At 41.0% G+C, this 18,512-nt stretch overlaps 1 protein-coding gene across 2 annotated transcripts in view; it reads left to right on the top strand.

Annotated features, from left to right (window-relative positions):
- LOC125464965 (AT-rich interactive domain-containing protein 1A-like) overlaps positions 1-14,626 on the top strand; it is a 128,335-nt gene extending 113,709 nt beyond the window's left edge. The window contains exons 14-20 of one of the 2 annotated variants that reach the window (XM_048557942.2): positions 528-700; positions 861-993; positions 2,555-2,674; positions 3,244-3,343; positions 5,505-6,294; positions 8,891-9,021; positions 11,809-14,626. In XM_048557942.2, the coding sequence (XP_048413899.1) occupies positions 528-700; positions 861-993; positions 2,555-2,674; positions 3,244-3,343; positions 5,505-6,294; positions 8,891-9,021; positions 11,809-13,509 (3,148 nt within the window). In that variant the 3' untranslated portion in view covers positions 13,510-14,626. Of the gene's footprint in view, positions 1-527; positions 701-857; positions 994-2,554; positions 2,675-3,243; positions 3,344-5,504; positions 6,295-8,890; positions 9,022-11,808 lie in introns of both variants that reach the window. The other variant, XM_048557940.2, reaches the window with a different exon arrangement.
- The last annotated feature ends 3,886 nt before the right edge of the window (positions 14,627-18,512 follow it).

Genomic DNA, 18,512 nt, shown 5'->3' with positions numbered 1-18,512 from the left:
CATTTTGATTCTGTAATATCCTATAGGTAAGGAAGCTGGTCAACCTTAGGCTTTCTGGCCTTTGACTGTCAGAAATGTGGTTGACTCTTAATTGGCACCTGAAATGGCTTAGAGTTACTAAGTTCAAGATGAACCAGAGGTGGTAAACAAAGACAGGCCTTGCCACCAATACCCTCAACCCATAAATGAATTTTAAGCAAGTAACTGTCTTTTGCTGGTTGGATTTGAATGATTGGGTCGAGAACTGTTATTCATGCAGGAAACTTCAATGAAGGCATGGAGGTGATTGTATCATTGAAAAAAAAAGCCATGTAGAATTTTTATATGCTGCATTAGAGTCATGTTTGACAGATTGAGAAAGTGTCATCCCGTGGTATTAGAATCTGTGACCATCAGCTTGAAGAGCTAGTTGCTTTGTGATGTTTCTGCCACACTTTTCTGATGTTATTTAGTTGTCAGTGAGAGTAGGAAGGAAATGACATCTTGCAGAAAATTTCACCTGTCTAATATGTTGCGTTAAAATTCAGGAGCAACTCTGTGAGTGTCCAGGATCCATTTGCAGACAGTAGTGATCCAGCTTTCCAGAAGAGGACCACTGTGACTCAAAACCCTGCATACCCGCCCAACATGAACACCACGGATTTAATGGCCCGCATGCCATACGAGCCCAACAAGGATCCATTTGGTGGAATGAGGAAAGGTAGAAACGGTTTTAAAACTGATGCTCCAAAATAGACTTTTGACATAATTTGATCAGTCAGTGAGTTATTGGCACAAAAGTTTTCTTATTAGTGATTTGAGGAGTGTGGGGTGCAGATTGTATGTACATAACATAGTGACATTCATCTTCCTCCCAGTAGCTCCTGGAGCTGACCCTTTCATGTCTCCTGGACTTGCTCCCAATACTGGAATGGGAGACCCTTACAATCGCCCTCCTGCAACAGGTATGGGGCAACGGCAGCAATATGCATATGGATCTGGATTTGAGAGGAGGTAGGTCTGAATAGAATTCCAAAAATCTGAATGAGCCTAACCTAAAACACTGCCTGTTAGGATTGGAATTTCCATGAGCTTAACCCCACTGGCTATAAGTTTATTTGTTTAATACTGGAGGATTGTGTTGAATTTCACATTTTTATGCCTAAAGCTGGAGTGAATGGTTTGGTCCCATTTAACAAGACACAATTCCTGCCTGGACTTAGTTACCAGATTTAAATTAGCCCATATGATGAGATGGATTCTGTTAGGTTGGTTAGTTACTCCATAAAAGTTTAAAGTTGCTTCTTCAAAACCAAGGCTAAAAGCAGAGATGAAGGACAGTTGTGCGTACTGTTTCCCCATGGCAACAGTTGTACAATGATTTTGGTTTGCTGTGTAGAATGCTTTCCTTATCTGTTCTCTGTATACACATAAAGCACTTTGGAACCTGGATTTGGATATAGCTACTGCACGTCGAAACAATATGCTGTGTAGGGATATTGCAGGTAGTCTATCTTTTACAAGTAGCCACAAAAGTTGGCTGAAGGCCTCTTATGGTGCATTAGTAGTGTCATTCCCTCTGAATCTCAGGCTAGGTTTAAGTCCCACCCGCTCCAGGGGCGTGTAACAAGATCTCTGAGCACATTGATTAGAAAGGTGGCTACTGTGTTAATGTGTAGTTATTAAGATTATATGTAAAGGCTGCATGTGAATTGTGATTATAGAATGTATGTTTGTGTTTTAGATGGGGAGTGTAAGGATTGCCGTACTGGGCTATATTGTAGAATGGGTGATGTATTACATAGCTATGTTTTATGGAGTTTATGTATAATGTGGGTTTATGTTATGAAGAGCGTGAATGTGTTGCATGGAGAAGCTAGGTTCTTTTGAGTTTGACACAATGTGAACAATTTGGTAGGGAGGTAAGCTGAAAGGGTTCAAATGTGTGACATAGGAAATGGTGAGTCCTATAATTTAGTTTCTACGTAGCTTGCGTATGGAATGTCTCCCGAATGTCTGAGTAGCCAATGTCTGAACGTAAGGAAAGTATAATTCCTTATTTTTAAGGAAAAAATTGAGCAGATGAGCCCAGCTATTGGTTCGTTCACTCTTTGACTTGGGCAGTGCCTTGCTGTGTTGATTGGAGAGATGTGGCAGGGCTGGCATAGTGTAGTGGCAACCCAGCCATGAGTTGCAAGACCTGATGTGGTTAATTCTTTTCTGTTACCAGTTGCTAACGTTTTAGACCCAGCTTATATGCAAGGCCAAAATTTGAACAAAAGAGACCAGATGAACATTGTTCTCTCAGCATGCTATTGTGGTGCAGTCTTGAGATGCACCACATATTGGTGTCGTTTTTCTAGTAGTCACTTGAACTGCTTTTTGCTTTTGCGGTCCAGTAAGGTGAAACTTTACATCTGGTTTCCTCCAATTACAGCTCTTCGGACACTGCATCTTCATTCATGGTGTGGGCTGCAACTTTCTCATGGGTCAGGTGACTGGCATAAAATCTCCACCGTGTATACTGTTCTGTATTTCGTTCATCTTGCTCTTTCTTCCTTCACCTCTTTTTAAGGTCTGAACATGGGATGGGCCCAGAGGGAACTTTGGGACCAGTGTCAGCACAGCCTAGTGTGGTGCCAGTCAATGCAGATTCCGGCATGTACTCTCCAAACCGTTATCCGGGGCAGCAACGGTAAATGCATTAGGCACTTGTTTTCACGTATTTTTCAAAAGATGTATGTTTTCTGCTTGACTTGATGATTTTGACAAATCTCTTTAGATTGTATTCAAGTTTATAGATATTTGGTGTATTATGAGGGAAGAGAACAACCAAGAATTGGAACAATGTTGACATATTACTGCAACCGTAGTTTAGGGACTGATTGATTTTACAAAATACCAGAGTTGATAAGCAATGTGGACCTTATCAGTGGAGACTGACCCAACTATCCAGGCTAAACTTTGAGGTTTGCATGGGAAAGGGGGCTGAACCAAAAAATCGCTTTGTGCACATGTCAAGAAATTTCAGCTTGCCATTAAAAATTCGAAAGCTATGTGAGAGGTGTTTTCCTTCCTTGTGGTTTTGTCACAGCAGAGCCACCAGTACCTCTCCAGTAGCATGTATCCACCAGAAGCTCCACACCAATTGTTAATGATGGTTCAAATCAAAGGTTGTCATATGGGGTTGTTTTTCACTCGAGGGTCTGAATTCCTGCAGCTACTAAATTTGATCTCTCTCTCAACTTCTTTCCACAATATTAGGCATGACCCGTATGGGAACCAGTATCCTGGACAGGGGGTTCCAGCTGGACAGTCTTATTCCAACCAGCAACCTGGAATGTTTCCACAGCAGCAACAGCAAGTAAGTGGAATAGGATATTGGGCAGATAACATATTTAGAGACTTGCCTCCTCTTCACGGTGTGTGGTGACATAACAATCTTAAACAAGTGGTTTCTGTTTTCTTTTAAAAATAGACATTTGATGAAACAGCTGAATAGAATTGTTTACAACGTTTATGTATTCAAGTGCTAACCCTTAAATGTTGAGAGCAGGAAATTTTCTTGAGTAAGAATGGAGAATTTTTTAGGATCTGGATGCAATCAGACTAACAGAGCCAGGCTGGGTGGGATAACAAGAACCTGAAATTGGAAAACTAGTCACTACATTAATGCAGCTATGCTGGATTTTTGTCAAATGTAGGTCTTTTTTATTCCACCTGCTTGTCCATTCTGAAGTGCTTTAACATCCGAAGGCGACGTAAAACAAGTGATTGACAGCCCATCCACCACCTTCAATATTTATTCTGTCCACTGTTGATGCACAGTATTATCATATGCATGAAGCATTGCAGGAACTCCCTACGGCCCCTTAGCAGAATTTTCCAAACCCGCAGGTGCTAACACCTAGAAGGAAATGAGCTGAAACTGCGTGGAAATGCTAATGCCTGTAAAATTCCTTCCAAGTCACACACCATTCGGCTTTGGAACTATATTGCTGTTCCTTTGTTTCTGGGTCAGTTTCCTTTCTAGCAGCATTCTGGGTGTACTGACACCACATGCACTGCAACAGTTAAAGAAGGCAGCTTGTCACCACTTTCTTGGGGCAATTAGGGATAGACAGCAATGTGCTAATCGGGCTGGCATTACCAGCGTTCATCAGCAAAAAACACAGAACGTTTTCCCTTACATGATGTGCTTCACATTTCCAGCATACGCAGCTTTTTTCTTCATGATATCGATGTTTCAAGTATAAGTTCTGAGGCTAGGGTGCACGTGGCTGGCTTGTTTTTCATGATTTTGAGAGGTTGAAATCTGAAACAAACAAAATGCTAGAGGAAACTCATGAAGTCTGGAAGTGTCTGTGGAGAGAGAAACCAATAACGTTTTGAGTCCAATTTCTTCATTTCAATGTTAACCCTTTCAAAATTGTTCTGGAAGGTCATTTCACATTTTGAACATCTGCAGTATTTTGCCTGTTTGTGTGAGGTTAAAATCTGATCGGATTGAAGTATTTCAAATGCTAAAAGGATTTGATGGGCAATTACAGAGAAACTCGAAGACTAAAACAAAGGGACAGAGTTTTCAAGTTGAACCCAAGTCTTCCAGAATTGAAATTGGGACACTTGTTCACAGTTTCCGTTTTCAGTTATTGAACTGTAACCAAAGATTTATGGGGATGGCTTCTCCCACTGAAGCTTGTTATTTCTGGTGTTCAAGGGTTTAATTTTTGGCCCACTGACTCTATCTTCAGCTACTAATTTACCTTGCGACATTGTGCAAAAGCACAGCAGGTTTGACTTGTATATTGAGAACACCAGAGATGTATTTCTGATCAAATCTGTGCCTTCTCTTTGACTGCTTGGCCTGAATTTTTCGATTTCCAATTCCCCCCGCCCTCCCACCTCCAAACCTATGGAAAAATGATATGGTTCCCCTTCCCCAGACTTGTCAGAATGGCTGAGTACCTCCACATTTCTTAACGAACCATGATTGAATTCCCCTGTTAGAAATGCAGTGCTGCCTTGTTCTGGAAGAATGAAGGAGTGCAGTGACAATCTGCAAGTGATTGCCTCTCCTCAAAATCTGACCCGGTGTTTCTGCCCCTAATGTCGCCAGACTTGACACAGCTCAGCTTGCTCGCTAAAACCTTTTTGTTTATTACCTGTTTTAGATTATTCTATCCTTTCTTGACCAGCCCTCCTACGTTGTCTGTAGACTTGGTCTTCTAAACTCCGCTTGCACTAAATGATGTTCACCTGTACTGTGACTTTTTAACCTCGCCAAGCAATGTGATTTTTCTTTAAATTGTCAGCCTAATTTTTGATTCTCTCCCTTCCCCCATTTTACCACATTACCACCTCTAATTTCCTCAATCTCCTAAAATAGTGACCCGTCTGCTTTCTTGAACATCGTGTCCTGCTGTCAACTGCCTTAGCTGCCTAAGTTTTGTTTTAGTGTCACCCTTACTCTTTTCCATTTGTAGGAGTTTAAGAATTCTGAGAATCTTCCTTATTTTTGTCAGAACTTCAAACGCCAAATGGATGGGTCGTATGGACCTCCAGCTAAGCGGCATGAAGGTGAAATGTATGGGATGCCCTACACAGCCCAGCAATCTCAGCAAGATCTGTATAACCAGTACGGCAATGCTTATCCTGGTTCTGATCGTCGGCCAGTGCAGAATCAGTTTCCTTTTCAGTATGGTAGAGAGAGAATGCAAGGCCCCCCTGGCTCAGCCTCGCAGCAGCCTGTGCCCCCACAGATGATGGGCCCATTACAGTCTCCCCCTGAAGGACCGCAAGGTACTGTGTGGCCAGGACGAAATGACATGGCTTACACTTACCCAAATCGGCAAGGTCCTGGTGCGCCACCACAAGCTTCAGGATTTCACAGCATGAATCGTTCTGAAGAGATGATGGGACCTGATCAGAGAATGAATCATGAAGGACAGTGGGCTTCCCATGTTAACCAACGCCAACCATCATTCACCCCCTCTACTCCTCTTCCCCCAATTACAAGGTCATCCCAGTCCAACTACCAAACTCCTCCATCAGTGCCAAACCATCTTTCCCAGGTCTCTAGCCCAGCTCCCATGCCACGACCATTGGAGAACCGTACCTCACCCAATAAATCACCATTTCTGCATTCAAGCATGAAGATGCAAAAGGTTGGACCCCCGATTCCTGCATCTCACATTTCAGTACCGTCTACGCAGCCACCACTAATGAGACGAGACATCACTTTTCCTCCTGGTTCAGTAGAAGCATCTCAACCAGTCCTGAAATCTCGGCGGAGGCTCACCACTAAGGATATTGGTAAGTAGTGATAATTGTCATGTTTTGATAATTACTATTCAAAGAGCTCAGAGCATTAAACTGGGAGTTTAACAGTACTGATCTATGTCTAAATTGAGTGGAATTTGTGTGGTCTGTTAATAAGTACATTTAGTCAGTCATTTCTTTAGAGCACTGCCAGAATTTGACACCTGGGATGATGTTAGAGACTGTGTTTAGGCATTTCAGGTAAACATTAAACACTCCAGACCTAAGCTGCTGTATAGAACACCACTGGTTAGCAACTTGCTCTATCTGTGCTTTTCAAAGTGAAGCTTTGGTAGGAATGCTGTGTGCAGTCTTGCCCCTTTGTCAGGGGCGTGTGGAAGAACGCCTTTTCTGGTTCCACATGCAATAAGTTATTCTAATGATGTTTGAGTCAGCAGAGATCTGAAATGTCTTTCAGCATGAATCCCTGAAAATGGTCCAGAAATTGATATTTTCCCTTGGTACAAAATTTCCAACCTGTTCAAGTCCACCTGGTTTGGACAGAAATTTAATGGAAGTATTTTTGTACTAATTAAAAGGATTTCTGAGCTTGGTGCTGGATATTTGAATAATAGATTTTCAATTGGTGCCTTATAATCATCGCTGTTGGTGACCTGGGCTGACCTTTCTCTATGCGGTACCCTAGAATTTTCCTGATCTGCATTAGAAAAAGTGGGTGATTTTGTGGATTGCTTTAGATGTATAAATTGAAAGGTAGTGAGGATAGTTTTGATTACAAATACTCTGGTTGACAAACATGGAATGATGACTTCAAACAAAAACAGCAAAGTGGATGAAAAGAAATGTTAGTTGCATAAGCAGCCCTAAGTAGAGAGATCTATCTGGTTGTATATTCTGGGAATAGTATTTTGTGCAAGTAATGAGTTATTACTGGTCAGATTTTTATTTTCTGTTTCTCTCTGAAATGCTTTTAAGTGTTTAATGAATTAACTGTGTTCTGCATTTTGCTGCTTTTAGTGCAATTGTTTATTCATTGGTGATGTTGCTGTGACATTGGTGTGCCTGCATGACCTTTGTTGTAAGTTTGTAAAGATGTGGCTGAATGTTTTGTATGATTCACCTCCATTGAGGCATTCACTGTGGGTGAAGAGTCAGAGGTGACTTGATTAAACATAAGAGATCCTGAGGGGATTTGACTGAGTGACTAGAAAGGATGTTTCCTCTTGAGACAATCTAGAATGAGGGTTACAGTTGAAAGGATCGCCAATTTAAGACAGATGAGGAAACATTTTTTCTCTGGATTGTGTCTTTTGGAATTTCCTTCAGAACAGAAGATGCAGAATCTCAATATTTTTGAGGCAGAGGCAGATTCTTGATTACCATGGGGATATAAGGAATATAGAGCTGAAGTTAAAAATCATTTTAGCCATGATCTTATCGAATGGCAGACCAGGCTTGAAAAGTTGAGTGGCCTACTACTTTGCATTCTTCATAGGTCTGGATTGTTCTCCAGAAATAAGATTAAAACAGCAAACTGACCAGATCAATTGCTGCTGTGGGAAGCTTGGCCATTGACTTGCACATAAAGTAAACAAACAAGTTCAAGATACCATTAGAATTTTATCTCTGTTCACAGGACACTTGTGTGTTTTGATATTTTAGGAAAAATGGCAAGTGTGGAGTAAGCTGGAAACAGAGTCCATTGTAAAGAGCAAGTGAGTGGGACGACTTTGTTTTGAAGACCCAACATAAGCAAGATTGATCCAGTGGATCCCCACGCTAGTTTCAAATTGTAGGCCGATGGGCAGCAGCTAGGACCACATTCTATTAGCAGCACTACTCATTTGACCAGATAAACACACTCGCTACTTTTTTTAAGAAGGCTGAATATGGTGTAGCGTATAGAAAATGTAATTTGAGTAGTCGTGTTCACGTCAGACTTAGATTTCAAACTGTGGTGCAGCTTATAGGATAAGACACTGGAGTTTGAGATGATTTCTTTGGGGAAAAGACTACCTTTAGCAATTTCAATAACCTACTTTTTGAGGTGTGATCAACCTATTCTAATGTAGGAAATAGCACAACAAAAACTCTCTCATATATCAATGTAGTGGTGACTAGACATGTATTTTGTTGCTATTGATGGCATAATTTTAGCTCAGGTAGTGGCAGTATCACCACTGCAGTTTGTTGAGCTATCTCCGTGGGATCTTTGAGTCCACATGGAAAGGAAGGAGTTAAAGTCTAATCTGAAAGATGGCACCTCTGACAGTGCTGCACTGGAATGTCAGCCTGGACATTAGCGCAAAAGTCCTTGAGTGGGCCTTGACCAACAGCCTTGGGATTTAGAGGCCTGAGTGCTACCAACTGAGGCATAGTTGAAAGGTGATGAATAGTGTGTGGCAAACCTTGTCAATGACAATTTTTTAAAAAAGTTGTAATAGAAATAAAATAGGCAATGTATTTGAACTGAGGTGGGGAAAAGGTCTTTATAAAATAAAAAGAACATCCAGTTGTATTTCTTAGAGTGAGGGAGGAGAAAGATTGAAAATATAGTATAATAAGTTGTGAATGTGATAAATTGTCCCTGGATTATGGTTAAAAGAACATTCTTGTGTTTCATTCCCAGGCACCCCAGAGGCTTGGCGGGTGATGATGTCCCTTAAATCCGGCCTCCTGGCTGAAAGTACCTGGGCCTTGGATACCATTAATATTTTACTGTACGATGATAGCAGTGTAGCCACCTTCACACTCTCTCAGGTGAGTAACAATGAACAAAACTTGCAAAGTGGAATACAATCTGATCACTCAAGGCAGCATTTGGGATTGAAGATTGACCAGAGTTTGGCTTTTGCACAGTTTTTTTTTAAAAAGAAACAATCTTTTTTGAGAGTGCCACTTTCTGATAACTATCTGAATAGAATAAACTTAGTGCAGTGGTGATTCAGCTGATTGCTTATGGTCCAGACATCAAGCTGCTGTTGGACTTGTACATTGGTTGGAACCTGTAGCTATGCAAGTGTGCAAACTACTGTGAGGCATAGCAGCTTGTGTGTGCTTACAATTATTTAAGCTCCTGTTAGTCATTCTTGCTGCTTTTCTCATCAAATGTTTGGAGAAGAGGAGACCTGAAATGTATGTGAAGAAATTTGGTCCTTTTCAACTGTTTACATTTAACATAACTTAAAATCATGCCCTTTCTTGGCCATAGCGTCTCCTTAATTTAGTGAAATATGTGAGCTGCAGTGAGACATGATCAGAAATGCATTGGAACAACACAAGTACCAGTCTTGGTCAGTGTAACTCCCACATGAAGATGATGCATTGGAATTTCTGTCAGATGTGGAAGGAAGCAACAAAGGGGATTTATTTACTAATGTGGATTGGGCCATCTGTACGGAAATGCAATTTGAAGTTTAATTTGAAAGGGCGGTAAATCCAGGTGTACCCTCCTTTATATTCTTGGTTGCATCATTCATAACAATTTTCTTTTTGGCTATTAAAAGTTCAATAATGGTTGTGTTCTGGGCTCAAACTACCAAATGATCATTTTAAAAGAAAATAATGATAATGAAGGATGGGTGAAATTAAGTTCTACAGTGCCTTTTTTGATATTGACACCGGAATTAAGTGGGGCATTTGTCTTCATTGATTCCTCACAGACCTTTGGTTTGGACTCCTTCAGCTCTGGCCCTTTAGCATGTTCACAAGCACTTCATTCAGCAGTCATTCACAAAGCTGCCTATTTTATTTGTGTTGCAAGACAGCTGTTGCCTGCCAACTGAATATCAGTTATGAGCTAATTCTAATTATGGCCGACCAGAATGGGCTTCCCGGAGGCTGACGTTGACTAGATGTAATCAAGACTGATGCTGTGGCTGGCTGCCTAAAACATTGTGTCATAATAGAACACACATTTGCTGAAAAGCAAACAGTGGAGAAATGTGTACAGGAGGGGGTAATGAGCCATGATCTGTAGTTGGTTTCTTTTGATGCATTCTGCAGGTCAGATTGTACCTTCTTAATGGGAGGAAAGAGGATTAGTAAATTAACTTCGATTTAGATTGGTTTGTTCCATTTATTCAATGGGAAAACCGGTAACATTGAATTGACAGCACAGGGCAATCCATTTAAGTCTGTGTTAATGCCAACTCTTCTGTAGTGTTTCTGGAGGTTAAATTTGAAAGTAAGTTGAGAAAGCTATAGATGAGATTCTGGCTTTATAAAGTAGACATGCATAAAGCTTGGAAGTTTTGTTAATTTTTAAAATGTAATTGCTGTTTAGACCCCTGCTGAAGTAATTTCAGTTTTGGGTGCCATGTTTCAAGAACACCAGTGCCTCTGAGGAGGTGAAGATGGGTTTAACTAGAATAGTGCTAGGAATAAAGGGCTTGGATTTGCAGAGAGTCAAAATCGAGTGGTTCTTAGTACAGAAGTTCAAGGTTGATTTGGTACAGACATGAAGTTGTGAAAATGTTGATAAAGTAATTGGGAATGACCGTTTCCAGTAGCAGAAGGACCAGTAAGTAGAGGACATGAGTTCAAACAATTTACATAAGAATCAGAGCAACGCTGAGAATTTTAGTTGCACTTCCAGAAAGCATGGGACAAGTAGATACAGTAGTAACCTTTTAAAACAAAAAGGCTTGGAAAGAGACCTGAAAACAGAGGGTGGGGAGAGGGATTTCAAGAGAACAGTGGAGAAGTGGTGCCAATTGGGTGGTTCTTCCTAGGTTCAGTATGGATCCAATGAGATGGACCGAGTGGTCTTCAGTACCATATGATTCAGTGATCATTCTCATCAGGGTTTGCATGATTAGAAGCCACTTGGTTGAAGAATTGCCAATAAATTTGAATACTAATACAGATCAGCTTCAGAAAGGGAGAGGAAATTGCTAAGATTATAAGAAGAATTTCTAAAGCAATTAAATTAACATTTCTAGGCATTGACTATTTATGCCTGCTCATGCGAGTAGTTTTGAAACATGTGTCTGCACAATCCCAGACTGATTACATCACCACTCAGTGTCGATAAGACCATGTGAAAGGGCTGCACTGTGTATGTGCAAAGAAGCAGCGTGAATTTGAAAGGGGCTTCATCACATGGGCTTGGGTGGTTGTGTGACTTGGGGTGGGGAGGCTTGCTCCTTGGATCTTGCTCCACAAACCAGTTGAAATGCACATGAGAGTTTAAGCAGTGCATGATGTGAATGTACTGTTGTCAGCAAATGCACCCTATTTATTCTGTACTAACTTATGGCTTTGTAATGGTGCCAGTTCAGGACTGTTGATGTCCATCTCCCTTGGACCTCAAATCAGACATCCATACTTCCAGATTTTTTTATGCTGCAGGTGCTGAGAATTGGTGCATAAGTGAAATGCAGTTTTACCTCTGCAGTTTAATTGTTCCAGGATTTGAGTAAATGGGCACAAGACTGGAATTTTATATTCTATTATACTGGATTCTATTTAACTTTCACTGGTTTATGCTTAAACGTACTAACCTGTGTTTGATCAATCCTTTGCCTCTGTTTTATCTTTCCGCAGTTACCTGGATTCTTGGAGCTTCTGGTGGAGTATTTCAGGCGATGCTTAATTGAGATATTTGGAATTCTGAAAGAATATGAGATCGGGGACCCTGGCCAAAAGACACTGCTGGATCCAGAGCGGTTTGGAAAATTAAAACTGCAGTCAGAGTTTGAGGAGGAGGAAGACGAGTACATTATAAGTGAGGAAGAAATGGCAGCTAATATGACTGAGGATACCAGTGCCATTGAGAGTACAGAGGAAAATCCTAAGCACATCAGCAAGTTTGATAGACTTCCCGTAAAAATAGTTAGAAAGAGTGACCAATTTGTGGTGGATCGTTCAGATAAGTTGGGCAGGGTGCAGGAATTCGACAGTGGATTGCTACACTGGCAGATTGGGGGAGGTGACACTACAGAACACATCCAAACACACTTTGAGGGTAAGACGCAGGTACTGCCACGAAAACGAACAACCCCCCATGCAGGATCTGTGAAAAGGCGCACTGTCGAGAGTAAAAAAGTGACAGCAGAGGGTGAAACTGAGACAACAGCAATGGTTGAGGGGCCTGAGAAAAGCATAACTGCAACCATGGATGATGTTCTGTCAGCTAGGCCTGGCTCATTGAACAAGGAAGCTGTAAATGGCTCAGTAGAAGGGAACATGGAGAGCAGCAAATTTCCTTTTGCTATTCATCAGGCACAAAGTCATAAAAATATCAAAATTCTTGAGGATGAGCCTTGCAGCAGGGATGAGGTACCGTTATGTATGATGGCAGACTGGCAGGACTCTTTAGCAAAGCGGTGCATCTGTATATCGAATATCGTCCGCAGTTTGTCTTTTGTGCCTGGGAATGATGCAGAGATGTCAAAGCACCCTGGCTTATTGCTCATCTTAGGCAAGCTGATCCTGCAGCACCATGAACATCCTGAACGGAAACAGGCACCGTTAACATATGAAAAGGAGGATGAGGAGGATGAAGGCGTGAGCTGTGATAGTGATGAGTGGTGGTGGGATTGTTTAGAAGTATTACGGGAAAACACTCTTGTCACATTGGCCAACATTTCTGGGCAGCTGGACCTGTCTCTGTATCCAGAGAGTATCTGCTTGCCAATTCTGGATGGATTGTTGCACTGGGCTGTGTGTCCTGCAGCAGAAGCCCAGGACCCTTTCCCAACGCTAGGTCCCAACGTAATGCTCTCTCCCCAGAGACTTGTCCTAGAGAGCTTGTGTAAACTCAGTATCCAGGACAGTAATGTAGACCTGATCCTGGCAACACCACCTTTTAGCCGCCTGGAGAAACTTTATGGGATATTGGTCCGACTCATTGGGGAACGGAAAAGCCAGGTGTGTCGTGAAATGTGTGTGGTGCTGTTGGCAAACTTGGCACAAGGAGATAGCCTGGCTGCCCGAGCAATTGCAGTTCGAAAGGGAAGCATCAGTAACCTTCTGGGTTTTTTGGAGGATAGCCTTGCTGCCACTCAGCTCCAGCAGAGTCAGCCCAGCCTCATGCACTTGCAGACTGCACCTATTGAGCCAACAAGTATGGACATGATGCGCCGGGCAGCTAAGGCCCTGCTGGCAATGGCGAAAGTAGAAGAAAACCACTCTGAGTTCACATTGCATGAGGCGCGACTGCTAGATATCTCTGTATCGCCCCTCCTGAACTCTCTGGTTACAAATGTAATTTGTGATGTACTCTTCATGATAGGCCAGTCATGACAGCCGTGGGAACCTTACCGTGTGTGTGCGTGAGTGGAGATCTTTAAATCGACTGTTTCTGTCTTTATTTATGCAAAAACCACCTCTGTTCCCAAAATCTGCCCCCACCCACTCTTAACAATGGAAGGATATTGTAGTCATTTTGATCAAGTACCAGAGGAAAAAGAAACAATGAATGTTTGCTGCCTGTGTAAAAGTCTGAAATTTTTTAACCAAAGTTGCTGTCTCGTTTACAGTGAGTTTGGGAGACTGCCTCATTCCTGGAGGGCCCTGCTTCAAGGTTTTTATGGTAAATTTTGGAAGCTAAGTGACTTGGGAAATCTTTGTGGTTCAGTGCTGTACTCTGAATTATAACTTAACCACTGGAAGGTGGCTCATCGGAAGCTATGTGTATGCCATGCAGGAGACAGCCTGTGCATTAGACCCTAGACGTATGTAACCTTCAACCAGCTGTAAGCAATGTTTCACATTGAGAAATGCTGGTTTGGCAGCAAACTGTAGTTTTAAAACTTTTTAGTTTACAGTAAACGTGAAAAAGGCTTTTTCCCCCTTTAAAGTATCATGTGTGTATCTACAACACCCTGACCTCCCCTTGATTGTATGGACTGTCCTCTTTCACTTCTTGACTGGTTTTAAACTGCAGCCTCAGCCCCTGAGCTGTGATTGTATATAGAAGTTGTACAATGCACATACCCTCAGAGTTGGTTGTTTTTTTTCCTTCTCTCGTAGAATGAGGTTTACAATTTTCATGACATGGTCAAGCGAGAAGTGACGATAGCTTTTATTTCCATCGGCCATATCCTGCGAGGGTAATGTACAAGTTTCTGTATGTATAAAGTTGTGCTCTAGTTCAAGGAGAGCAACAGATCACGTTTTTCCTTTATAATCAAGGTGTGGAAAAAAGTTTAGGTTCAGTTGAAGCTCAAAAAATGATGAAGAAACACAACTTGAGATTTTTCAGTGCTATGAAATCTGCATATTTGTATTTCAGACAATGTAGCTAAAACTTGATGTAAATTCCTCCTTTTTCCTTTGGCTTAATGAATATCATTTATTCAGTATGAAATCTTTATACTATATGTTCCACGTGTTAAGAATAAATGTACATTAAATCTTGGTAAGAGCTGTGGAGGTTTTCGTTCATTTTTGCAGTTTGTAGACATGTACTTTGGAAAACATGAGTGTTCCAAGTGCAAATCAAGACAGTCTTTTATGTATATGTTTAGAATTTGAATGCTTAAGCTTGGCTATGCACAATGAGAAAAGAGCCTGACACAGATTAACTACTTGAACAAGAGCTACTAATGTACATGTAATGTATCTGGAGTGAAAGGGGACACTTCACACAGGACGCCCAGTATATGTGTTGCATGCTGGTTCTGGACTCTGTGTTGGTTTTTAGAAGGGGAGTATTAAACAGGTTGTTCCACTTGCTCATGATTACCTGGTTGACAACAATAGAACAATTTAGAAAAGCATGTGGGCTAAACAAGTCACTCATCCAAGTCATTGGAGAATGTTCATTAAATGCTACATGCAAAGAATAATTCGCAACAAATCCGTTACTGGACCAGATGCTGAAATAAACGGATGAGTGTACATTTTCAAGTTCTTTGTGAGCAGGGTTGGACCATTGAAATTACTGGTGGGATTGCCATTTTGCTCAGTTGTGCTGCTTTCCATGGTGAAATAGCCTGCTGACATTTGTTATCCAAGGTCATTGGTGACGAATGGCCTTTTGGAAATGCAGAACCATCGCACCAACAAAGATCAAAGGGATTAATTAACAAGTCATTACAGTTGTTGAAATTAAATTCTGATCCTACACCAATTATTGCAGCAATTGAATTATTGAATGGCTCCACTGCATATCTGTATCGAAGAGGAGCTGTTCCACTGACATCCTAAACTCAGTAATGCCAATGGTAGTAACGGTTTTCTCTTTTTAATTATTTTTCTTTGCCACTGACTTAATTGTATTCATTGATGTTGAGTGATTACTCTCTAAATACCTATATTTATGATGCAAATAATCTAAGTATTGGCATGCTAACAGGTTGTTGGACAGGCTGTCATAGCTGAGTTAAATTGTGTACAACTGCTGCCTGTGCATATGTTTTTTAACGGTGATCCCGACAAGACTGAAATAGGGACTTGACTGATCTTTTTGATTTAGGCCATTTGTAGTCTCCACACTGTCACCATGGTTCAGGTAATATAGGTTTTTATAATACAGCAGAAGGACTGCTGAAACTGTTGTGTCTCCTGATTTGGTTTCACTGGCTGAAAAGGAAAAACATCCTGCGCCCTACTAGAAATGGACACTCTGTGAAATATTGAATGACCAGTGCTCATGGGTTCAGCATTGTTGCTGTAAGATTAGTGGTGAATAAATAAAACTTAAATAGTAATTAATTTCGGTTACTTTAGAATCCAAATTCTGCACAAGGTATTTGCAAGCTTGAGCTTTTCAATATGGACTGTTGTTGCAGCTGTCCAGTATGGACTCCACTCACTGGTAATATGGAACATGGACATTGTTAGTGAAGATGGTGTCACCATGATGACAAAAATGGCAAGGCACAGTTTACTGATTTTCATGTTTCCTTTCTCCTCGCATCTCCCTTCAGTAGTTAAGAGTGCCACTTAACTTAAACTGAACCACACCAATCAGAAAGGTCGTGGCTTGTATTGATACCTAATAGGTGCTGCTATTACTGTCAACCCTGTAACTTCACTCTGCTTCACTGCATCTAACCTGAACTGAATTCCACCAAGATCACTTGACCCTAAACCTTATTACAAACTCTGTCTGAAAGCAGACAGATCTGAACTGCATAGGGGATGCAAGACTGCTTTCAACATCAAGGCAGCATTTGACATTGAACCCATTCCTACAAAGGGAAATAAAACCTAGTTACCTCATGTCATTGTGTCTTTGTAAACAGCATTTGGCCACCATCGCAAGGAACAAACAGAATTCTCTATTTCAAGCATTTTTATAGTAATGATGTATTTGTCAAAATTTGTGGTAACTCTATCCAATATCTTAAGCAATTAGAAAACCAATGCAATATAATGCCTGCTCCCAGGTACATTGTTTAGATAGAAAAGTAAAGGAACCTGAGGTTTCCATGAATCACAATCTCTCCTCTTCAATCACAGTTTCTTCTGCTCAATTTTATTTAATATATCGCATGTTCTGAGATTGTGGCACATACATGTACCAACATGTTCCCCAACAGAGGAAGCAGCCCTTTGTGTCCACGACAAGTACTTTCAGGATCTTGTAACTGCTGTGAGATCCTTTGAAATTCAAGACAGTGTTCAATTTAGCTGGTCTGTCATTGGAATGGGTGGGTAGTTGTACAGTAATTTTTAAAATTTTATTTAACCTATTTTTCTGATCAGTCTGTTCAGAGGTATTATTATACCCCGCTGATGCAGGTGGGTCTTTAACCCACAGCACCTAGTCCAGTAGGAACAGTACCACTGCATCAAAGGAGGCCCTCCCAATCAAATGACCCTTCATTGTACCACCTCCAAAGCTTCGTGTTGGCGGTCAAAACTGTCTAATAATACTCATCTGGCTTTACTAAAGCCCTGGCAGTTGTGTTTCTATGCCCTTGGAGTAAAGGCCACACTGTAAATTCTGGTTGTCCTTCTATAGGAAGGATGTTCTCAAACGTGCAAAAAAAAAATTACAAGGATGTAGCAGCCACTGGAGGATTAAAGTTATAGGGAGAGGTGGGAGAGGCTGGGTTTTTTTTTGTTTTTGGAGGCTGAGCGGTGACCATGTAAATGTTTATAAAATTGTGAGGGCCATGGGTCAGGGGAATAGTCAAGGTTTAAAAAGGACCTGAGGGAGGGGTAACTTTTTCATGCAGTGGATGGCGTTAATGTGGAAAGAGCTGTCAGAGGAAGTGGTGAAGACTGGTATTATTACAACATTTAAAAGGCATCTGGGTGGGTATATGAATAGGCCGGGTTTAAAGGGAATATGGGCTGAATACTAACAAATGGGACTAAGTCAAATTGAGATGTCTGGTCAGCACAGATGAGTTGAGTCTGCTTAGCACAAATGAGTTGAGTCTGCTTCTATGCTGTCACTTACCTTCCTAATTACTTGCTGTACCCTGCATGTTAACTCTGCTCCATGTACTGGAACATTATATTCACTGACCATTAACATTTCGGGGAGTTTCAGACCCTTTTTAAAAAAAAAGTTTCATTCCTTCTTTGACATACTTATTAAGCTACACCTACCACTCTATGATCCATCAATGTAAATTATCCAAATATCTTTGTAACCTCTGATAGTCCTTGCAGATTATGTTCTCGTTTTTATCATCAAACTTAAATATAATACTCAGTCACTTCATCCAAGCCATTGATTTTTCTTGTTAAAACGGAGGCTCCAAATGTATCTCAGTGGCACTGCAGTAGTTATGACCTGTCCACTTGAAACAACACCTCTTTACCCTCCATTTGTGTTGATGTATTGCTCTCGACTCCATGAAACCTATCATTTGCATCATCCATTCGTACCCTCTTCTTATTGAAAGCCTTTTAAACTCATTACTGCGTCTACTTGTGCCCCTTAATCTACTCTACTATTTAGATCCTCAAAATCTCTTGATTTGCTGAAGGATATATATTGTTCCCTTTTATAAACCGTTGACTCATCATACTTCTGTTTTGTAGGTTAAGAATAATAGATTCCAACATTTTCTTGATGACTGACGTCCAGCTAATTGATCTGTCTGTTTCCTCTACTCCCTTTCATAGGGGTGTTACACTTTGTTAGCTTCCAATCCTTCGAGATGGATTCTGGAATCTAGAGAATTTTGGAAAATCACAGTACATCCACTTTCAGCTCTTTTAGAATCTGGTTATTAGATCCTGGGGATTTGTCACCTTTTTGCCCGTTAAGTATTTCTAGCACTATCTAACCTGTTGATTAAGTTACTGACTCTTACAAACCCCCTAATAATTGTTTATTT

The sequence above is a fragment of the Stegostoma tigrinum genome, chromosome 24, assembly GCF_030684315.1.
Source record: "Stegostoma tigrinum isolate sSteTig4 chromosome 24, sSteTig4.hap1, whole genome shotgun sequence".
In the NCBI taxonomy this organism is placed as follows: domain Eukaryota; kingdom Metazoa; phylum Chordata; class Chondrichthyes; order Orectolobiformes; family Stegostomatidae; genus Stegostoma; species Stegostoma tigrinum.
The sequence above is the reverse complement of the archived record's forward strand: the minus strand, read 5'-3'. Positions and strand labels throughout refer to the sequence as shown.